Source organism: Balearica regulorum, chromosome 1 (genome assembly GCF_011004875.1).
Source record: "Balearica regulorum gibbericeps isolate bBalReg1 chromosome 1, bBalReg1.pri, whole genome shotgun sequence".
Taxonomy (NCBI): Eukaryota; Metazoa; Chordata; class Aves; order Gruiformes; family Gruidae; genus Balearica; species Balearica regulorum.
The window spans coordinates 211,824,664-211,849,287 of NC_046184.1; the positions used below are offsets into that span (position 1 = coordinate 211,824,664).

The 24,624-nt window shown below is 40.2% G+C and overlaps 2 protein-coding genes across 5 annotated transcripts in view; one reads left to right on the forward strand and one right to left on the reverse strand.

Moving 5' to 3' along the window:
- DLG2 (discs large MAGUK scaffold protein 2) overlaps positions 1-24,624 on the reverse strand; it is a 1,060,789-nt gene that overhangs the window by 921,581 nt on the left and 114,584 nt on the right. For all 4 annotated transcript variants that reach the window (XM_075742480.1, XM_075742449.1, XM_075742451.1 and 1 more), the window contains exon 4: positions 9,941-10,083. In XM_075742480.1, coding sequence (XP_075598595.1) covers positions 9,941-10,083 — 143 coding nt within the window. The remainder of the gene's footprint in view (positions 1-9,940; positions 10,084-24,624) is intronic.
- The window catches only part of LOC104636609 (transmembrane protein 126A), a 130,507-nt gene continuing 122,426 nt past the window's right edge, over positions 16,544-24,624 (forward strand). Inside the window, exon 1 of the mRNA XM_075742505.1 lies at positions 16,544-16,549. The gene's annotated coding sequence lies outside the window, so the exon portion shown is untranslated. The remainder of the gene's footprint in view (positions 16,550-24,624) is intronic.

Genomic DNA, 24,624 nt, shown 5'->3' on the forward strand with positions numbered 1-24,624 from the left:
GCCCAGCCTTACCCATACAAGGCTGGCTGGATGGGTAAATGGATCGAGATGAGACAGGAAAAAGTATCACGTTCCTCTTTTCAAGGAGGAGGAGAATGGCTGAGTGAAAGTCACTCCTTCACAGAACACCAAGGTCTAGACAAACGCTTTATTCATGATCCACCTAAATATTACAATGGAAAATAAGCAGTAAATTGTCTCGTCCCTAAAACAGGGGCAGTTTTCACTGTAACCTGGTACAGATTAAAGTGGTACAGGTGATAGTTAAGCACAGTCAAACGTATAAACTGTACAAGCTGGAAATGCATAAAGTCCCGTGGTTCTAGTCATGTCATTTGTAACTATACTACCAATATAAAATATGTAGAGAAATTACATTTCCAAGTTGACAGTTTTCCTTTAATTTCCCAGGTCGTTGCATTTGGGATTGTATTTACTATTTGTTAAAACCTTTTTTTCTCTTTCATACATATATATATATATTTATCTTACTGAGCAAAGATATCTGCACCTACCCAGATCACTCTCAGGGTGATCTTTATATGATCCAGAAGTCTTGGGGTGATATCTTTCTTTATTGCTGGGAACTATTTCAGAAGTATTTTAATAACGAAGTATTGGTAGACTGCAGAAATATATAATGGGCTCTTAAACCTCTCTATGGAGACCTGTGTCCTTTGCACGTGGAGGGCAGTGAATTCTCTTGCTTAGTTACTCACATTGGTGAACGATCAGAGTTAATAAATGTGTAAGTGAGACAAATTGCTCTGAAATATTTTTAGAGTGAAACTTAACTAGAGTACATTCGTCCCTGAATATCAATTTTACAGAACTCTTACAGTTTTACAGGGCAAAGAACTATATTTTTAAAGAGTTGATGTATTTGTTTTTGCAGGTGGTTAAAATATAACTTCTCAGAATCTTATTAAAAACAATGAATTATATCACATATTCTTTGGAGGAACTGCTAGCTTGTGGTAGCCTGTTGGAACATGCTGATATTTTTATGTTGGTAATTTTTTCAGATTACTCTGGTATGACAATAGTCCTTGTTAAAACATATCATGTTTTAGAAAAATTATTTCAGAAAAAATATGTTGAAATTGCAAGAGCTTTTTGTTAAGTGATATTTTCATAGTATCTTTAACTACTAGATCTATCATTTTTTGACCTCGATACACAGAAGTGGAATTTACACAATAGTCTGACCTCAATGCTTATCACAATAGAGGCCCATTGCTTAATTAAAAATTTGGCTAATTCTGTATGCTGGTTAATATTCAGGCACATTTTCATTGGGGAAATTTATTGTTTCTGGTCCCTAGCAGCTGTTCTGGTCTGCTACCAATGCTTTGCAGATGTAATAACAAATCCCAGATCAGAAAACTGCCTAGAGGTTGTTTGATAGGCATATTACATAAATGTGAAAAAAAAAACCAAAACCAAACAAACCTGCTCTGGTGGATGAGACTCCTTCATCATCGCTGATCTGGTTTAGTTTTTTTAATGCCAAAATCCCAAATCTGTTCTCCCTCCCACCAATGTCAGTAGAAAACAATTATTAAACTAAATAAACTATTATCAAACTAATTCAAAACCAATTCCCTGTCTGAAAGGACCTGTCAGACCAGTGGTTCCTCTAAAGTCTCATGCAAAGCACACCAACATGATGGTGGTGTTAAAATAAAAGCGAGAAGCAAAAAAAAAAAAAAAAAAAGAAAAGAAAATGCTTTTTATGTGAGTATGCCTAACTCCATGCAAACACAAGGAGATGGCAAAAGCAGAACGATACCTAACTCTGAGACTCGCCCAAGGGGACAGAAATTGTTCAGAGAGCGGCATGACGCACGTGCTGCCCTACTCTCAGCATCACGTCTTCATCAGAAAACTCTCCTGTAGGGATTTGGGACAGGGAGGTCAGAACGCTGTACTCCGGAGCGTTTCTGTCCACAGGATAACGCTGTTCTGCATACATACAGCTTCGTGGTTTAAAATGGAAACATCAGCCCGACCACATTAAAACACACTCAGAAGCAACTCTAAAGTGACATTTAACAGACGCACTGGCACTCAAGTTATTGACAAGCTACAGAACAAATAACAAATTTATAAATAGAGACCCGGCATGGATATCCAGTATGGGTAAGACATTTTGCTGCAGCTAGTTATAAATAAGGTTTATAATAACACAGTGACTTCGCAGTTACCCATTTCTAAACATTAGTCAAACCATGTGAGAAGGCAACTGCATAAAATAATCTCTCCAAGTAAAGCATACCTTATTAATGCACAGAAAACAAAATTGTAAACTTATTGTATATTAAAAAACCCATGAAGTCGAGCTTCAGCGTTGTTAACAATTATCTAGTTAGGGCTGTTACACATCCTTGTGTGCAAAAGGGACGCAACTGTAGCAAAACACAAACTGAGATGTCACCTCCACCATACCCCTTAAAAAGACTGCTGCCTTCTTGAAGGAGAACTTAGTGCCAAATAGAATTACATGGGAATTGGCTCCGGTACAAAATCAACCCACAGACACAAACTGCACTTGATCAGATAAATGTATACTGTAGGAGCTAAATCTAGTGAAGAAACAGACACATAAAACTGAATGTTTTGAACTTTTCTAATGAAACATTATGGTCGAGCGTACCTAATGACTCTTGCATATTAAGTATAATCACTTAAACAGAATCATATTTGGCTCCTGGGAGTAAACCAAGCCATACAAATTGAGCTGTACCCAGTTACAAAGAAAGAAAACAAACACAAATCCAGAGAAGAGACTGAATTTTATAGGCGCATATAGAAGGGCCTTGCAGGTCCACATTTTTCAGACAAGCTGTTAGTGTGAAACAGATTAATGGTTTGATAATTGCTCCAGGCAGAAGATTTTTAAGTAAGGTTTTACTACTGGAACTTTTACAAAGCCAGCACTTAAAGGACAGAGAAGTAATTACAACGTTTATAATAGCTGGGTACAAGGATAGCAGACATTCCTGAAGCAAGCAGAAATAGGTGGATTCGTTTTGCACCCTGCAATTGACGCGCCTCTAAACGTTAAGAAATGCATGGAAGAAGAGGAATTAAATGAAGAACTGGAATCTTTGGGGACCATCTCCAAGCAATGATATCACACTGCGCTGAATGTAGATTGAGCATGTGCAATCGGTGTGTGATGACCAAACTTGCACAGTAATTGCAAATTTGATTCTCGTTCAATATGCTAAAAGTATCGGCACCATATGCCCTATAAGTAAATAGTCTTTTCATGCTATGATACCGGGACAAGCAGACCTTCAGCTACCAGATTTATACGTAAGTGTGACAGCAGAGTGTTCTTTTCCTTCACCTCAATCTTCCATCTGAATAAAGGTCAAAACACTGCTGGCCAGAATTAAGTAGCACTGGAGAGCAAACTAATGAAAGCAGAGGTTAAAACAAGGGTAAATTTATGTCTTTTAATGGGTGTCTGGAGCTGAGCACAAGCCTGTAGCTTCAAGCAGTGTTACTATTGTCTTAGCTAAAGAGCAATTCAACTTTTGTTTTACCAGATGGATACCTCCATCTAGGTACTTTTATGTTCTCCATTATTGTCTTTTCTGAGCATCTCACAGTTTTAATTGTATCTATCCACACAACACTTAAGCCAGAGACATCCTTTATCTAGCGACTGTTTAACGCAATGCAGAGAGTGCTGGGAAGGAAGAAGACCTTCTCGCAGGGAAGCGACCATTTGCTAAGCTGAGGAGCTGGGCTCAGACCTGCGCTCCCGCTCTCAGACTCCCGTAACCCACTAACTCAGCTGCACAATTGCAAAGCTTTGACAGCAGAGATGGACAGTACCTTTCCACAGCCTTATCTGGAACTGGGTAGGGCGAGAGAACACTTCCGAGCAGTGGAAGACCTGAATTTAAACCACTTCCAGCTGAATCCCTATCTCACATTTCCTAAGGGTGAAAAGAAATCAGTCTTCTCTCTCCAACAGGGACAATTTAAGAGCTCTAATTTCAGAAAACGCTTTCAAGCTGTGAATGCTGGTCTTATAAAGCTTGGTCCAAAGAAGCAATGAAACTCTTTGGCAGAGGCAAAATTACAAATAAACCTTTCTTCATGATTTTCAGCAGCAGATTGGGCACATCCCCAGTCAGCACGCTAGCTGCGGTGAATGCCATGCTGAATGTTTATAAAATAAGGTAATGCTGAGTTTCCTAGCACTGAGCACTTTCTGTGCTTCTAGTCCAAACAAATTAAGATTAGACTTGCAAAACAGCTAAAGCGCTCATTATACAGGCTTGCCCTTTTCTTACTCTTCCCTGAGCATCTGCTCCTGGCCCCTGCTGGAAGTCAGGTACCAGGCTGCACGGGCAAGATAATTGTTGCTTGGTTTAAGCCAATTTGGGTGCTTTGTTACTGTGACTTGAATGACTCAGCTTAAAAGTAGTTGAGATCCTCGGACCCCCGGAGGCGTGTTATCTTCATAGTGTCAGCTCTCCATAGCCATGTTCTCAAGGCAGCTAGCTGGCATTTGTTTGTTCCCAAAATGAGCTTGACTGGACCATATCAATCAGCTCAATGCCTAAGCACTGTCAATATCCACAAACTACATGTTCATGGGATACCTTCTCAACCTCCTCAGTTAATCCAAACACACCTCCTCCCCTATGTGTCACCAACCCTTCCACTGAAGGCAGCATCCTGCTAGTTGGAATTACAGAATCATAGAATAGTTTTGGAAGAGACCTTTAAAGGTCATCTAGACCAACCTCCCTGCAATGAGCAGGAACATCTTCAACTAGATCAGGTTGCTCAGAGCCCCATCCAACCTGACCTTGAATGTTTCTGGGAATGTGACATCTACCACCTCTCTGGGAAACCTGTTCCAGTGTTTCACCACTCTCATTGTAAAGAATTGCTTTCTTATACCTAGTCTGAATCTACCCTCTTTTAGTTTAAAACCATTCCCCCTTGTCCTATTGCAACAGACCCTACTAAAAAGTCTCTCCCCATGTTCAGGCATTCCCCTAAATGCAGTTTGAGAGGAATGAACATATGGTTCCTGTGACAGTGCCCTACATAATAGGCATTTGGAATGGAGTTTTTAATATTTCCTGTTAAATTCTCCCACTTCCAGATTTGAATATATGTGGTGGTGACAATGGGGAGGTGGAGAAGGGTTCAGAGATAACAGGGAGAAGGGTTTTGCATCTATGACTCTTCAAGACTGATGTCTGGGCACTTGCTGGGGATGGAGGAGTCCACCCCTGGATATGCCAAAGAAGACAAAATATGCTATACTTTAATATTCATCAGAGCAATAGTAATTATAAACTCCAGGCTATTGAGTCAGCACTCTGTCCCAATAAATATTTAATTATTCCATATAAATTGGCAATACCCCAACAAGAAAAAGCAAAATGTTACCTGCCAGCATAATGCATAGAACACTCTCATGGGTGAGAAGAGAAGCACTATCAGCTCCTCTCTGGTCAAGAAGGGAGATGAATATGGATTTCCACATCCTTGGAAAATGTCCTAACCAAATAGCTTCTTCAAAAGGAAAATTCTATCAGCAATGCCTTTACACAAGTTGCAAGAGAAGTCTTGCTATGGTCTTATTTACAGAAAAGAGGTCATGATTCTGAGCCTTAATTGGGATAAGGTACCAGCGTCTTAACGATGCAGATTTTAAGGGAATGACATCTTGCTCCCTTTTTTAATTTATTATAGGTGTGTTCTGGATTTGTGGACCTTAATCCTGGACATCAATTTCTTCCTATGCAGTGCACCACAACATATGGTCCTTAAGTGATACCTGGCCATGATGAGATACCTCAGACACTATAATTCCCAGTTCCCTTCTGTGACTCAGTTCTTCAGTCCTCCTCTCAAACCTCACATACAGTTCCTTCAGAAAGTACCCAGAACAGCAAGGAATTAAAACCTGCAGTTCCCAAATCCTGAGTTAGTATTTTCATTAATAAACAAATCTTGCAGAGTAGTTTCCAGGAGGTTTTTTTATATGCATGGAGATATAGAGATATATATAGAGATATATAGTGTCTGTGCTGTCAAGACTAATTGCCTTCCACAGTGCCACAAGTCTTTTTTTTTTTTTAAACTAAAATATTTCACTTCTCCAAGTACAGCTCTTTTGACAAGAGTCTAAGCCAACTAAATATTTTCTTTTCCGAAAGACCAGATTTTTCATTAGGACCCACCATTTGTTGTTACACGAGCGTATTACCTAAAATGACAACGCTGCTGAGGAAAAGCAGGTCACAAAGGTCATTTTAAAAGAGTGAGAGAAAGAAAGGCAGAGAAGCTGGAAGCTCCTGCTATTATGTATGATTAGTTAAACACATGTTTAAGTGCTTTTTGGAACAGAGGTGAATAGACTGTTCTCCACATCTACTGCGAATTGAACAAAAACTAATGGGTTCTAATTGCAGTTAGAGAATCTCCAGTTTGTCATCAGGAAAGACTTTCTATCGGTGAGGGAATAAGTTGCCTGGAGAAGTTGTTGACTTTCCACCGTGGGAGGTTTTAAAGAACACATTAGATAAACATATGTCAGGAACAGTTCAAATACAGTAGATCTGGCCTAGAGCAAGAGAATGGACAACATGAATTTTTTCATGTTTTCTTCAGAACGGTATTCTAGAGTTCCTACATCGTGACTAACATGTTGGACTTTTTCATTTATTAACTGACATGTCACATTCCCTGCTTACTGTATGAATATATGAAACAAATAAAAGCCTTCACAAGCAGAGCTCAGTAAACATTTTTTGTGAACTTGCCCCAAACAGTTTCATTGATTCTGAAACTATCCACCAATTTAAGTTGATTTTGTCAAGTTGAATTTACAGGAGGGAAAACAACAGGGATAGATTCACGCAAAAAATATTCATATATGTCTGTCTTCCTTATTCACTAACACCAACACCCACCCACTGAAATTATTTTGGTCTATGATATTTACAGCTCTGCCAGATACATTGCCACATATATTTAGTTTCTGTACAGGGTGAAATGCAATAATAAAAATATGATGATAGGTAATGTTGCATTTTGCATCCAGAAAAATTAATATCACCTAACATTCTAATGACCCAGAAAGCCATTAACAGTGGAATAAAAATCAAGGACGTGGTGTTCAAATGCATAAGCCATACCAAAACATTTATCGATTTCAGGAGCCCCTTCAGGATCAATACCTGAACAGCACAGAGCTTAACTAGAAGCATGCAAGTAAAGAAACTAGGAAGAAAAAAAAAAAAAAAAAAAAGAAAAAAAAAAAAGCAGCAATTATCACTGGACCCCAAGACATGTTTTGTTAATTCCATTGTTTGTAGCCATGGGGTTCTATGTGTGGTCATTCACGCTAATAATTTAGATGTAACTGGTTCTGGCACATGTGGTGAGCAATATATATTCCCTTGACTTTTCATTTGCTTTTTCAAAAGCCATTCAAAATTAAAGTCTCCAAGTTTTAGAGATGTCCTTCTTCTGAGAGACTCCCTGAGAAGGATGGGAGGTTATAGGATGGGTCATGATCCTTTCACCTCTCTTAATTGCTGAAGATCCATTCCCAGTACACGGTAAGTTCTAGCGTAAGTTTGTTACAAACCACTGTGGTGATCACAGATGCCAGGTGAGAGAGGATAGAGGCCAGCCATCTCTGTATGGGAAATTTGTACGGTATTGCAAACAACAATCTAAAACATTTTCTGTTATCTGAAAGTCTACACTTTTACATATATAGAATATATACAATATATATCAACACAAAGAAGAGGTCGCAGGATACCTGACCTGGACAGTGAAATGCGCTTTCCTTTTTTAATCAACAATTAAGATCGAACATAAATACAGAAAAAGGACATTTTATGTAGAAAATTAACATATAGACAGCCAAGGAAGGTTTCGAGTGGAAGGCATAAAAGGAGGTTGGCCTCTGGACTCAATGATCATACTTGGGCTTTTGTTGCAGAGGAACACTGCATGAAAGAGGGGAGGTTTTTTCTTTCCACATTTGGGACATGTAATTGAGAATGGAAAAGGAAAGTACAAAACCTTCAGTTCCTATAAGGAATAGACCATGAATAAGAATTTGTGTGATGTATTAGATCATCCAGTTACATTTTCGTAGGGCAATTTCTCATAGAAAGCAAAGTACCGTATTGGATTTGTACAGCAGCTGGTATATTCAGCATGTGCTAATCAGTTCTGACTCGGAACTGCCGATAGTATGTTGTGCTGTTGAAAGGAAAAAACCCAAAGCCTACACTTCCAGCCTGTTGTGTCTGCAGCTGGACCCATAAAACACATATAGGCATAATTTTTAAAGGGACTAAACACTTTGTGCACCCATTAGACTGATGAAATTTATGGATAGACAGCAAATTTGAAAATGATGGTACCCTGGGCTCTGACTGCCAGCACCTTGGCTTGAAATGGCTATTCCAGTTTCTAAGCAATAGTTTTCTATTGTTTTGCTTTAAATCCAAACATCATTTTCATAAGATGAGCAAAGTTTGGAGTTAGCCCTATATATTCTACTACTTTCAGCACAGAACTTGGAGTTTAAATTCCTCTGGACCAGACTAGCAGCACATCTCTTAGACATCAAGGAGGTTAAGGGAAATGGGGTTGAGGGTCAAATACTTTGATGAGGCCGGAATGAAAAGAGAGTCTGTGATCCACTGTCTTTCTCAGGTGCTTCAAGAGATAACATGCTGGAATACACTTTCACCATTTTAAAGCATATAGCTTTGTGCAAAAAAAAGACAGAGATTAGCTTGCTGCGTCTTCAAGCTGGGACTCAAATGTTAAATCATTCATGGGATATATCCTACATTAAAGTTAAGACTCATTTGTTCCGATTTCACTCAAAATCAGAATGCTTGTTCTCATTAATTCTGCAAGCTTCTTTTGCTAATTAATTTTTACAATAAATTTCTTCATTTCTTCAGAGAGTTTTGTTCTAGCCGCCTGCAATTCCGATTTATCTTTTTAAAGAATCACATACGAAATGTCATGTAGAACTACAATTTCTTTCTGGGTTTTACATTTAAAAAGAGGAAAGCTCTTAAAAATAGTCATGCCTATGGAAAGTGTTTTGGAACAACTTTTAAAACTTGCAGTTCCTCTCAAACCATAACAACAATGGAAATTGTTATACATTTCCCTCATCTTTGATTTTGGTCTGGAGATTTGCAGTTTGCAGTCCATGCCCACTCTATTTCTGTCTCACTGTTTAAGAACAGAGCAATTCAATGCTTGGTTCTGTGGGTTTTGTTTTTGTCTTTGAAGTACAAACATGGTGGGAGGCAATTAGTTTAGATTGCTAATTTAGTTAATAATAATCTAGAGGCAGGCAAAGACAGATTAGAGCCAGTGGTGACAAAGAAAGGTTTTGAATCCTTCCACTGGCTACAGAAGAAAAGCAAAGGTGTATAACCTTCTTCTATATAGCAGTTCCTCATACAGAGACTATTTTGGTTGATATCTCTGTGTACTTGGGCTACAGAAAAAGTCAGCCCAATGTCAATCCCAGAAATATGAAAAGTCCTATTACAATTTTTGCACAGGATACAATCACTGGAGTATTAATAACCTCAGTGGTTATTAGTAAGTCAAGGAGATACATTCTCTTTTGGGGGTAATCACAGACACCAAGTGTCAGGTAAAGTACACCAAAGATGAGAAAAAGAAAGTTTTTTACTTCCTCTTTGACAGATGGCAATTGAAAGGATAAAGAAGTTAGCGACATATTCAAGGTCAGAGAGATAACACTATACATCTTCCATATCCAAATCTAATTCCTTAATTAAGGTCATTCCTTCAATCTTATAAATCATTGCATGGCCTTTTGCAGGCTTGAGATATCTCACTCGTTATATACATTTTAATTCTTAATCTGTTAAATTACCTCTTGGTTTTTCTGCAGATTTTCATGGTCTGTAGCAGATGTTGTCTTCTCCCATTTCTCTGCAACTTGATTTGCCTCTTCTATTTTTTGCTCATAGCTTTTCTGGGAATTTAGCAGCGTCACTTCATAAAACTCTTGAATATCTGTTGGTAAAGAGGAACAAGTAAAACACATTATTTGACACGTTGGCTTTCGAATCCTTGGTGTTTTCCTTTGGCCGATATATACTCACACATTATCATCATAATGATAAACACCTATTACATTTCTAGTACACAGCACCAAGATGCAAATTTGTTTTCTAAAATGCCAGTGAGATTCTTGAGGCATATTCTCATTTTCAAGAGGTTCTTACATATCATTTCAAAGAAGTAAAGGAATAATATTTATAAGAAGAGATTGAAGGAACATGTTACATGCACACCTGAACAATAGAGGTAGAACAGACCCTTACACACAGAGAAGTCAGTCACAGATCGTTTTGAACAATAAAGTAGAAATTTGTAGATTTAAAACACCCTAAGAGAAGCTTGTTGTCGGAATGCCATCCCAGGCACTTGAGCCACTCCCAGCCCTATCTGCAGGTGCATTTGGGATTTTTTTTAAGTAGGATGCACAACTTGAAGCAAGACTTTGTGGATTCATCACTTCAACCTGTTGTCATTCAGAAGTGGCTAGTTAACGTTTGGTTTCAACCAAGACAAAGCAACAAGCCAGCTCTTAATATCCCATTCAGACGTTTCTATCACTGAACAGATATGCAAGAGCCAGCAGTGAAAACACTTTCACTGAAACCTGTGCATGCAATGACCTAAGGAGAGGAGAACAAAGTGTTTCCCTTCCTTGTGCCAACAAGGTGTTAGTCAGATAGTCACAAACAGGAGTTAACACATTGTCTAACAGAGATACTAGACTTACCAAAGAAGAAAAAAGAAAAAAAAAAATCACATTATTTTAATTAAGAACAATGAACATGCTTTCTCCTGGATAAGAAAGAAAGAAAACCATTTCAGGGAGAAAGATTGCATGTGCCTGGATATCCCCTGGGAGTTCAAAGGGGGGACTGGTTATAAAAACTACTACGCTTTCAACGAATGGCTCTTTCTAACGAGCACTACCTAAGGCGTAAAAAGTGTGGGAAGGCATGACCATCAACAGGTAGGTGTCGGGAAAGGAAGAGAAGGGGGACAGAGAAACCTTTCTGATATTACGTGAAGAAATTATAGGGGAAAATCAAGCTTAACTGTACCTACACAATGTCTTTCATAAACATTTGTGACTGTAGTTTTTTATTTTGTATTTTGTGAAGAAATGTTCTATTTGCATGTTACCTTATATTGGATTGAATTAATAGTAGCCCCAAGGTAATGAGACAATCAGAAAACATTACTCAATGGAAGCTGTGATAAATCTATACCTGACAATATCAAGAGCCCAAACATCCCAGGATGGTCCAGCATGTCTACAAGAAAAGAGTTTCCCAGAAAAGCTTCTTAGACCAGAAAAGAAAAACCTTCCAGCATTAGCCATAGAGCCTGTCTGGCAAAGAAGAAAATACTGGGGTCGTGTCTGAACTTCAGAGGCAGCTGGGCGTATTGTCATACAGGGTGAGATCCCACATCTGGGCCAGGAAGACATCGTTCCTGACTATAATACCATGGAGGTACGTCTGCATTCTCTGTTATATGCTGTCTCACACGACAGGAGACTGAACCTGGTCGCGTGTGCCTAGCAGAACTGAAGGAGCAGGAGGAGGCCCAGGGAGGCACACAGCAGAGGCACTCTGATTTCTGCATCTTTCAAGGGACAGCCAAAAGTACTCTGCTGGGTCTGTGCTCATCCTCGCATGAAGTCTCTGGCCAGATTTCTCAGAGTCTTTCTTCCCTCTTTAGTAACAATCGAAACTGAACTTTTCTTTTAACTCCTTTTACAGCTTTCCGACTCATTATGTACTCTATTTCTCATGTACAATGGGAAAAATTAATCAGAAATTTTAATTTTAGCATTAATAACTGTGATCCATAGGAAGTAGATACTAACTTCTATGTCACAGAAATAGTTGTAAGAATTTATGTTTCATATTGCTAAGAAGATTTAACTTCACTATTAAAACTAGGACCTACTTTTAAAATGAAAAGCTATGAGAGAGTTGAAATGAGAATGGAAGTTTCTCCATTCTCGTTGGGGGGGATTTTTTACGGTCACTTTGAACGCTCATAGTACAATTGCAAACAGTTGTAATATATGGTTCGATGCCAGGTCAATTTGTATTGCAGCTGCAAGTAAAACATATCAGGCTAATATGTAATTATCTCTAGATAAATACTTTGCAGAAATAAACTAGAAATTGCCCTCTGGCAGTGGCATTCAGCTGGCATAGCTGTCGTTATCAGAGTATTAATTGGGTTGACAGTCGTCAATCAAGCAACAGCCGAAGAGTGCTTTCGCTCTAACTTTAAAGACTGCCTCACCCTAGTGTTTTCATTAAAAATGACGTCTGAGCCACATTTGCATGTGTATGCACGTGTGCAAAATAAATATTAAAGCCTCGGTCTCTTTGTAAAGGTCCTTATCTATTCCGAGGAGGCCGTGGGTTGCTTTCACTGGAATAATGATCACTGGTGTGCGGAGAAGAGCGTTTCAGTGTGCTTATGCGGTTACAGAAGAAAGCACAGACGATTCACTCGGTTGGTTGCTTTGTTATTCCGTAAGCTAAAATTGCCATTTCTATGGAACAAGGGCAGCCAGTAACTTGCAGTCAATCAAGGTTAGCAGAAAATAAGATCTGTAATTTGCTCGGAGTAAAACCTGCTCTATCGACTTATCTCCATTATGTGAGAGGTGCAATCGCAGTAGGAGAGGAAAACGGCTGAATACTACTGAGGATGGGAAAAGAGGTGTAAAGGAGGGGATGGGATCAAGCAGCTGTAGAATCAAGCTTGGAGCCAAGGTCATAAAAAGTTAAAGCATGGTAACTGCTATGCAAAATGACCAAAATACAGTCTGGCTCCTAGTGGGGGCTTACAGGATTATAATTCAACAAAAAGATTAAAATCTTAAATGAAATCTGTACAGAGTATTTCTTGGCACTATATCCCCTCCCTACCATGAAAACAAGTTCAGATTTCATTTAGAAATGGCAATATTACTATTGATGAACTCCGTGAGCACAAAACACCTCTCCAGATGAACTGTTCAAATCTCTGTTCCACTCTAAACATTTTGTTAAACGATGAATTCATGTTTGTTTAAAGTGTCTGTGAATCTCACTGGATTTTCAGTCCGACTGAATTTGCTCATTTACTTCTTAAGAGATTACTTACTTTATTTAATAAACTCTGCTTGCTCTTCCTTTAGCCTAGCCCAAATATTTTGTCAGTTTTGCTGTATAAAGATAAATTGCATATGAGAAATTGTATACGTTCTAATATGAAGTAATCCTAAAGATACCATGATATATTCTATTTTGGATAATTCCGTCACTGGGGAAGTGGGAAAACAAATTTTCTCTACATCAGCACGGTAGAGAATTCATCAGTTTCACTTTACAAATGCCCACGGACAAGTACACTGCAAATCACTGCGTCTGTGCCCTGCAGGCAAATTGCCAGGACCCCCCTCTCCTGTCTTACAGACCTGTGCAAGAGCGAGCAGGGTCTAATCGTTAGACATATGCCAGGGAGCGCTTTCTTCTACTAAAGCTGGATCCACTTCTCAGTGTGAAGTCTTGTTTTCCTTACTACTGTTTAAAAAATATATATTAATTATTGAGGTTCAATTTGACTTGTGCACACTGTTACCTTTTATTTTCTTTTTTTTTCAAGAAAATTTAAACAAAATTAATTTGGACAAAGAATAAGAACTGGAGAACACAATGTATTCTATGTATTCACCTAGAAGAGCAACCTTTCTTTCAGACAGTGGCTACGTAGAAAGAAAAACGTATGACCAGATAAAGCCGAACAGGCTGCCTAACCTCTGCCATTTTCTGACTTTGGAGTGATCGGTGCTGCACTCCTACGACCGTTATTCCAGTGCAGTTTCTGTTTCAATTTATATGCATCACAATATCCATTCGTTACAGGAACACTTTACCACTCTCATAGCAAAGGGGTTAAATAATATGAAAAGTCAAAACTGTTGAATAACCCAAACTACTTTCTGTCTTCTGTGACCATGGGCTTTCGCCAGCATTCTAATGAGGGAAAATAAGATAAAGCAATACAATTTCTCATTCATCTGTAAGCACTTCAGCACCAGAAAGACAGAAGTAAATTGAAGGGAATTCAGACAAAGACGGATGATTAAAGGTCTGAGAGGACTAACTTTTGAGCAAAGATTAAAGGAAGAGAATAATAATAGCATACACTTTCATACTTCCTTTCATTTCAAAGCAAAACAAACATGAAGAACCATATAGTGTTGCCCGAGAAAATTGCACAAGGCCTCAAAGAGAAGCAACCCATCAGGGCTGAACTGCGGAAGCCCACAAACAAGCACCCCAGGTGTGTCCATCCCTTTGTGATCAATAACCCATTTACAGTGGCTTCAGGGCAACGTTATTCCATTTTCAAACACCCTCTTTGCCGGGCAAGGTAGATGCAGCTGCACGAGCAGATCTGGAATGATGCCCTGGTGTGCTAGGAATGAGGCAGGAGCCACTCACTCCTACAACCTTCCTCCTTTATTCAAGATACTCGCTGGTGTAACTTAAAGTCAGAAGGGAAAGGTAGTCAGCATTTGCTCCTATTTATGTCCTCTCTACTACTGACCCATCTTCAGCTGAGTAAATCAGCGTAACCCAGCCGGTAGCCCCAAGGCTCGATGAAGTATATGAGACAGCTTTGGCATCTGCATGATTTTCACCTACACAGAGAAGCGCTGGCAGGTACCAAATGCATCGCAGTACTTTTATGCACAGTCAGAAATTTAGCCATCAAGGCATACGCATCCCAGCGCACTGAGCAGCTGGGATCACCCCGTTGTATCTCTTTAACACCAGCTGACCCGTAGCTGCACTTTGCACGTACCTAACTGACGCAAAGGGTTAGGAAGCGAGAATAGCAAAAGATAGGTTTTCCAAGTAACATGGTGCAAAATGCAGAGGGGCTCAACTTGAGCTGGTACAGGTTTACAACGCAGCTCTACAGTGAGGATAGACTGGCAGAGTGCCGAACTCAGGATTCAGAAGATAGGGTATAAAGAAAACCAGAGCAGGAGTGGAGAGAAAAATATCTTGTATCTCTTTTGCATTTACAAAACTGAGGGGAGGAAGAGGAATGTCTGTATTCCAGTAACAAACAAGCTGATGCTAGGCTTTCTGATACCATCTATATTTTATAGAACACAAACAATTAAGCTTAAAAGGATAATCTTGTACATCGCTTAGCCTAAAGTTGTTCTGCATGTGTCAGCAAATGCTGCTCCCCAGTGCCTTGACAGTACATGTGGCCACTTGTAAGCGAGCAGGGCAAACTATTCCATGCACCAAACCTTATCCAAAGTCCACTCAACTTGCAGACACCTACCCACCACAGCATGTTTTGACCTCCAGGAAGGGAGCACGCTGTGCTGACGGCTGTTCCAAAAGCTGTTACCTTCATCTGTGCTTAGCAATGACAAAGGATTTCCTCGTGACGCATACATCTTGCCGCCACCCCTCTTCACTCTATGTAGATGATGTCTTGAGACCATTTAGAAATGGCACCAATGTTCTGGGATCTGCAGTAATAGTCTGTTGCTCCTGCAGATAGCTGTACGTTTTTGCAATTAACTGTAATGTCATTAACAACGTAGAATCCCATTACCCAAGAAACGAGTTCCCTGTGCATCGTCTTTCTGTAGACCCAAACTGAAAATTGGAACTAATATTCTATAGCATTAAAAAAAAAGCTTGCTTTTTTTTTTTTTTTTCCCCTTCCTTCTAGAGGTCCTTAGCCATGGAATTCATTTTTCCTATGCTGTGCTGGTGCCCCGACTTGCTTTGCGGTATAACTCCCATCTGTTTTTCCAGGGCATTCAGGGACAAGGTGGAATGGGGGTCTAAGGCACATGCAAACACAAGCTGTTTCCTTTCCGGGAAATTTGGGGCAGTCTTTTCGTCTATGTGTAGGATAGTGTCTGATACGTACCTTTTAATGTTGTGTAACCCAGCCCAAATGGCTACTGTCTGGCAGAACACTGCGAATCAAAATAAAGTCAATTGTTACAGGCTCTTCCTGCAAGTCCTTTTTTTAACTAAGGGAACATTGCAGCGTACGTCTAAATGGCATCATTTATATCCTGGGGAGCAGATTATGCTGGGTCAGCTTCAGCCATCTGGTCTGAATTATAAGGTAGGAGTAAGGAGGATTGTGCAGGATGTTGTTCAAGAAGGAAAACTGATTCAGGCAGCAGAAGTAGCAGGGAAGTGATCAGAGATCACGCCAGCCTGCCAGTAAAGGGCTTTGAGGGCCCTGCCCATGGAAGCGGTCCAAAGAGAGGTTAAATAACATACTTCACCAAACGCAACCATGTTTTGTGGGTTTTTCAAGCAAAATGTTTCCATATTGAGTAAAACAGCCATTATCAGAGAGAAAAAAAAATAAAAAGTAAGAGAAAAGAAACTTAACTTGAAATTGGATGAGTTTTCAACTGAAGCAGGACTATGGCACAGACCCTGTGTGAGAAATGGCAGATCTCCAGTTATCAAGCTGGTACCTAGCTTTACGGTCATGGTGAGCTCAAACCTGCCCCCATTAGCATCCCTCAGTGCAGCAGCAGTCAAAAATGCCTTTCCCATTTCAGCTATATCTCATCCCCAGGGCTCCACACGTATTTGCCTTGGGTCAGCACTAATAAAGGTGGTGTGAGATTCAACAATAAAGGAAAAGCTCAAGGCTTATTTTTTACAATTGGCAGTGGTAACACCAAGATATGTCAAGTCAAAATGAAATTTAGGAGCCCTGTGGCAAGGTTTTCAAACATAAGCTTTTGGTGCATGAGAAACATAGATGCTAACCCAACAGAAAGAATTACCGCAGAAGCAGAGAACAGGTTCTCTGTTCCATGCAGGCAGTGAAACGGTGCAGTGCAAGCCAGGGAAGCAGTCTTCTGCCAAAAGCCTACAGCTGATAAATGTTCCTAAATCTATTAAAAGCAGCGTACTCCGGTAGAACATGTACCAAAGTAGGCAGCAAGAAATACAGTTTCTTTTATTAACCTGTCTTGATTCTTGAGCTCAGGCAAATCCCTTCTATTTGCTCCAGAAAACCTTTTGAGGTCCCTTCCGACCTGAACTATCCAATGATCCTATGATCCTTTGTGCATCTAGGTTGTAAACTCTTTGGGGCAGGAACCATTACAAAGCAGGTACATACCTGAGCAAAATGATATCTTTTTATCAAAAAAAGCTCTGAAACAGTCTACACGCTGTAATAATAACTGAATGGTTAGTAATTAATGACTCCCGCAATAGTTGTTTAGATGTATGAAACAAAAATGGTTTTGAGTACTTCTGGATGTGCTGTACAATAGTATCATGATTGGTTTTTGTAATATACCCAAAATACATTCAGAGCTCTCTCAAACTTCTCAGCTAGGAATATCTGCCTCCAAGGAAGCTGTCCAAAATCTGGGGAGAATAAAATATTCAGCACAGATTGCTGTGCACAGAGAGGACAAAATAATTGCTGCAGCCCTCTCTATATGAGTGATGCTTATGTTAACAAGTGAAAACTAGAAAGCAGTAAGTCAGACACCCAAGTCAGTATTTAAGCCTATTGGTGATGATATTGAGTGTAGTACTACAGTTTTACCTATATATTCTAATCTCTTATTCATAAATAAGCATCGCAGTCTGGATTTAAGCATTCACCATTGACAATATCTTACGGTTAACATCTACGGTTGCTAACTGCGTTTCCAACAGAAAAAGAAAAGAAACTGTGAGGTTCAATAACGCACAGAAACACAGTTGAAAGTGGGCACAGCAGATTAAATCAGTAAATCATAGAATCATAGCATCATAGACTGGTTTGGGTTGGAAGGGACCTCAAAGATCATCTAGTTCCACCCCCCCTGCCATGGGCAGGGACACCCTCCACTAGACCACGTTGCCCAAAGCCCCATCCAACCTGGCCTTGAACACTTCCAGGGATCTAGGGGCAGCCACAACCTCTCTGAGCAACCTGTTCCTCACCACCCTCACAGTCAAGAATTTCTTTCTAACATCTAATCTAAATCGACCCTCGTTCAGCTTAAATGTCGCGCTCAGTTCCGCTCGTGCTGTTTCTGAAGCTCAAGCTGCAGAAGAGCAGAGCAGCAAACCCCAAATCCAGTGGGGAGGTTTCGGTTTAAACATGCCAGCCAGTGCCTGCAGATCCATGCACGATCGGCGAGAGTCAGAGCAGGATCACGAGCGCACGCTGGCTGCTCTGCACCTCCAGACAACCAGGCGTGTAATTGAACCCGTCCCCAGATTTTTTCTGGTAGAAAACTATGTAAAGAGAAAGCGCTGTTAATTTTACTAAGTGTTCAGAAGTGACAGCTAAAGAAGCACTAAGAGGCCAAGCCAAGGTTTCCTGTGCTTCAGAACAGACCTTTCACAAAATGACAGTTTTCTTTGAAAAATGATGGTTTGTTTCAAATGCTTTTCCTATAAGCTTAAATACAAACTTTCAGCTTTTTCCAGCACAGCGTATTGCTCTCCATGTTGCAGTTGGAGACTGCGAAAGTTATTTATGGACAACAATAACATATACCTTTGGGAAGAGGCTTTATTCGTTGGATGTAAAGCCATTACTGGAGAGATTTTCCCTTGTTTCTGTGCAGCAGTTAACAGTTATTACTGCGCATTTCCGATCCTGTCGGAGGATCGTGCAGCCCCACTGTGGGTCACAGAAGTTATGAACAGACTTTCATTTGAATGGTTCCAACATGCACTTAAACAACTGTAACAGAGAGTTCAATACCGGAAAACTGTTCAGTTATATAATTTGTTTATTGTGTGATTTTATTGCTCAAGTGCTCAAGCAATAAAGCTCAAGATATGATTTCTTTAAATAGGGGTAATTAGGAAAATTTGTCAAAATCTGGCTGTAAAATACAATATCAAAACTGCAGGTATATTTTCATCTCTGAAGCAAGAGTAATAGGGAAAAAATCAGATTATATATTTCTTCACCTTTTTTTATTTTTTTAAATCTTGGAAAGGAACCGGCTGCAAAACCAATTTCCCGTGGAACATGGATGGGAAATTCTGTATACCAGACCAGAACCAGAAAAGGATGCATCATTCTATAATCCTTTCTAAGTCAGATTAGGTTTATATAGGCTTTTCCACTGCAGCTGCACATAAATAGGTTGGGAGGAGGCAGGGTAAATGGAAGTTGTAGTGCTTAGAGCACATGTCTTGGGACCTGCAGGCTTTGGGGTAGCTGCAGATAGCAGCCCAGCCAAGGGCCACCCCATCAATACCTCCCAGCAGCACCCAGTTTGCTGAAACTCTAAAAACCAGAAAGATCTGCCTCCTCATCTTCCTCCCTCGGGTGTTTTGCTCCGACGCGCGAGGCAGCACAAGCAGATGGGGCTGTGAAGAAGGCAAAGGGGTCAAGTTATGGCATTTCACCAGATCTGCGGCCCCCAGGTACCAGCCCAGGTTGACAGCACTGGCCAGTGGCTTCACACAACACACGTGCCAGCAGTTCCTCCAGAGAGAGCTGAAAGAGCCTGAGGGCAAGCACAGAAATCCTGGGGGGAGTTAGGGACAGGGTGACTAAGTCACCTCAGGATTAATCATAGCTGTTCACAGGGTCAACTCTCTCCCTCCTATGCAGACCCTAAATTCTTAATATTTTCTGGTAAAAGCACTAAAAAAGAACTAAAGCATCATCTTCTGAACAGGAAGAGAGAAGGGGAGCATGGAGTACGTATATATATGCATATATATATATCTGTCTCTTCAAATCAGACATGGCCATCGGCAGAGCAAAGAGATGCCATGCAGTACCAGCATGTCCCTCTCTGTATTGTGAAGACCACCACAGCTCCGACGCAGGAATGAGGTACCAATAGCTTGGGAGGAACCTGAGACAGAACATATCAAGCAGTTTTAAACATAGCTGATGTTGCAAAGGCCCTCAAAACTGCACGGCAAGGTCATCTCTCCAGCCTACCTGACACAGTGCCCTAGCTGCCATCCAAGGAGAGGAGAAGGCCAGGAATGGAGTGGCTCGTCTAATGCACATCATTCACCGTTTATAGCCCGAGGATCTGATCTTTCAAAAGGTACTCACATATTTTACTTTCCAACACTTGCACTAACATGGCGAATTCCAACTTTGCTGTTACAGCACAGGCTGATAACAAACTTAGCACAGGAACATCTGCATCAACTTCTTGACGCTGTGAATTTCTACCTTCCCATTTTCCATGGATTGTTAACATCATTCCTCCTTTCTCCAAACCAATTTGAAACCCCACACCATGCAGAATTCGCCATCGTGAGGCAAATACCTGCACAGGGCTTGTACCTCAGGGTATATTACATTTTTTCCAACTGCTTCCAAAGGAAAGACATTTATATAATCGATCCTGTCTGTGCTGAGAATAGGCTGGACACACAGTATGTCATGATGAACTGATGTGACCTCCAAGCACAAGAAATGTCACATCCTGGTCTCATGCCTTTTCCAAGCATTTGCATTCTTTCCCCCCACTGAGTTTGTCACTGAGTGGTGTGGGAATGTCAGCTACCCAGCCCTTACCTTAAGGAAATGCTGATGAGCCATAGGTGAAAAAGGCAGTAATGGTAAATTGGTTTATTCTTCTGTAAGGCGTCAGGGTGTGGTCCATTAGGAAGCACAAGAGCAAGAAATCCAAATCAGACACACTTTCCCAAGGCAATGTAAGAGCATTTTTAGGTAAACCCTGTGGCAATCTGTAAGGAACTAGTAATAATTACTTCTGGCCTTTTTCTTCAACCTACAAAGAAGCATCTTCATAATCAACCCCTTTTGAACATCACTGTAAATATAAAGCTAAAAGAAAGCATTAAAATACAACCTTCCTTCCCAGTTCCTTCACCTTCCAGAGCAACTCTTTACCTCCTTTAATCTCTCCACTTCAAGGTCTCACCTAAGAACACCTTCCTCTCTGCATCTCTCTTACCCTCTCACTGCAAACACCTCACAGTCTCCTTTCAGTGGAACAGGACATACCTGCTCAGCCCAAGGCTCTGCTTTTTAGCAGGACATCACCCTCTGTACTCAATAACCAACTTTATCCTGACACCAAAGCACACAACCCTACTTTCTCTAGTGCGCGGTATCATGTGCCCGTCAGGTAACATGAGAGGTACTAAGCCGCAACTCAGTCCTCATTTTTGGTGAGGTGCTTTGCAAAGTCAAACACACGCGACTATGGGGCTGCTGTCTCCATCCTCATCCCCGACTCACACTCCTGGTGCAACTGGCTGCCCGCCCATAAGCCAGGCTAGGCAAGAACAAAGAGCACACCAAGGACCATGTCTGTGCAGCGGGCAAACACAGAGCGTCGGTGGGACAGAGGATGACTGTGTAGAGTTACACGCCTGAAACTCAAGAGGCTTGCCCCTTACTGCCCAGATACATTTAAATCTGAAGTTGCAAATATTTCAATGTTTGCACCTTAAAGAAAGCATGCAAAAGATAGATGGAGAAGGAATAAAGTTCCAAATAATTTAAAACCAGCCTATCCCTTTGATATGTGCCTAAGCTGCAGAAAAAGCAAGAACATGTGTAGAAAACTGGGTTAACTATATTCCAAGTCTCACCACTTCAGCCGCCTCTTTCTTCCCCTTCATTTTACTAGTGGGAAGTGTAATGTAAGTGGTAAAAACAGGGAAATGAGAACTTCAGGCTGCTGATTCTATTTGCAGTTTTTCCACTGACTTGCTGTGTGACCTCAGGCAAATCAATCTCTCTGCACTTCAGCTTAACCTTCTGTAAAATTGAGATACGAATGCTTTGACTTACCCATAGGCTCACAGTGGGGTGTTACACAGCTTAATTAATTAATGTTTGTTAAACACTTTAAATGAATGTTTCTATACAAGTTTAAATTATTATGGGTTGTACTTTTATAAACTCTGGCTTATGACCCTTGAACATATTTGCCACAATGTCTAGTGCAATCCTTAAGATTGCTACTCTGATGTAATAAATTATATTTTAAATGAACCCTTTCACTGGAGTGACTGTGACTTTAGTTGTCTACACTTAACACTTACAGTCATTGCACTAATTGGTCTAACCTTGTATTGCAGGTTTCCATGAACATCAAAAGACTTCATTTGTCATGCTTGAATTTGTTTCTCATGGGTTTAGTAACAGCTAAGAGACTTCATGTAAATTCATTGACATTTGCTGATCTCCATCGGAAGAAGAAGAAAATTTTGTATCCCTTACACAAGTCCTTGCAGATCTAGAATCTCTTTACTGCTCTCATTATCTTCATTCTCATTTCATTGATTGGTTTATGGACTCGATACAAGTTCTTTTTAACTTCAATAATTTGGGTTTTCACTCAGTATGAACTTATATAAGTATTCATGAATCACAGAATCATAGAATCACAGAATGGTTTGGGTTGGAAGGGACCTTTAAAGATCATCTAGTCCAACCTCCCTTCCATGGGCAGGGGCAAAATAATGTTGCAAATTTTTTCACTGACTCTTCCAGGGAAGAAATTCTGTGGTGTGTCCTGAAGAGGGCCTCTCACTCCCTAAAACTTACAGTAGGCATCAGGATAGGAGGAGGATATTTTTTACAAAGAATTATGTTCCCAAATTCATCAGGTTTTATACCACATTTCATCTTTATCACAGGGAGATTAATGTTATGAGCATAGTACTGTAGTTATTAAGAAAATATAATTTTTCAAGAGAAATAATTCGTAAAGTTTTACTGCAGTATCTTTAAAAATGTCTGACAGCAAAACCCATGGAAGCAGAAAGGGATATGCTAATTAAAAGGCATTATATAAACGCTCATGAAGGAAGTGACCCACAGCCCATGAATTAGCATGTCACACGCCTCAATATCTTACCACAGAAAAGAAAGAAGAAAATGAGTACAGCTCCATATAATGGTGGGCTGCTGACAGAGAAAGATCACATCTTAACTTAAGGCATAGCAGGAGCTCAGAGTAACCATCTTAGACACAGAAATGCTGAATCAAGCTGGCTTCAAAGGGGACAGACAAGGCAAACATGGTTAGCTGTTGAGTTAAATAGAGGTTGCAAACTTTAGGGATTTCTATCAAGCCTTTCTATGAATTGAGGTGTGCTCCGGAGATAAAGTTTGTCATATCTGCTGTAAAGGCTCGGTTGGATATCACGGATGATGGCAGCTGGAGCAGCAGAGATGGGTTTGCACTCTTATGTGCTAAAGCCCTTTGTGAGAAGCCACAGGACCGTGAAGCAACTCAGTTCTCGCAGAGTGATGGGAGCTTACCACAGCTTCCCAGGAGCAATCGCACATCGCGCACACGGACTCACCCTCCGTTCTAGCTTTGTGAATGCTTCCTGATCCGATTCCATCTCAGGGATGGATTCAGTTTAAGATCCAGTAACCTAAGCATAGCTACCTATATGTCTCTATGTGAGCCAAGTGCCTGAGCTCCCGTAGGCAGCGTCAGAGTCGGAGCCTGAGGACCGTACAGAAAGACAGCGCTTGTGCACCTGCAGAAGCCTGCTGCTAATTATTTTTGCTGTTAAAATGGTCTTAAATTATGGAGCAGAACGTGAAAAACACTCATTAAACCTGGAAGACAATGTGCTTTCCTTGAGTGTTTTTTCTAGCACAATGCAAATATTGATACAAAAAGTACTCTTTGTCCCTAAAAAAAACCCAAAGCAGACAGGTATCAGGGAAACAGAGCCTTAACAATCATTCTGCTACTAACTCACTATATTGCCCTTAGTAATTTACTCAATGTGTTATAAGCACTTATTTAGCACACGTTAACATTGTGAAGATCAATTTGTTAGTATTTCTATCATGCTTTGATGAAATCAAACATGATAGGCTAAGCTATCTTATTATATTCCTTTTGCTATGCTTGCTGTAAGAAAAAGCTAGGCATTGTTCTAACAAGATAATGATATTCTATCAGTTCTTGGAATGATAAATCATGTCAGAAAGTACAATTCCATTCATTATTTAAAATATGTCAGGAAGTGAGCTTCATTTTTTAAAATTAAGAGGAAAGATTTCAAATTATATCTTGGATGTAAGAAGATAATTAATAAATACTAATTATCTGAAATAAATTATTAAAAAGTTCTCTGAAGGCAGACAAACATAATGAGGACTTGCAAAGCTGTCTCCAGATAGCAGCTTCAAATTCTCTATGTGTAGGTTACAAATTTTAAAAGTAACACCAGTTTTTTTGTCTCCTTTGTTGACACTGGCAGAGGTAGATCTTCTATACCTACAGCACCAAACATTTCCCAGAAATATAGAGAGAGGGTTAGAAAGGGGGTATAAAATACACACTAAAGGCTACATCCAGATACTCCCTGCTGCTAAGAGAGTCCTAGCTCCATGCAGTCAAGTTCAACGTTCAGCGGTCACCTCTGTGATGTTGAGTGCCCTTCATGCCTTGAAAGACCATTCAGATGGCTAGAAGACAGAGTTGCTGTCCTTGGCTGCTGTACTAACACT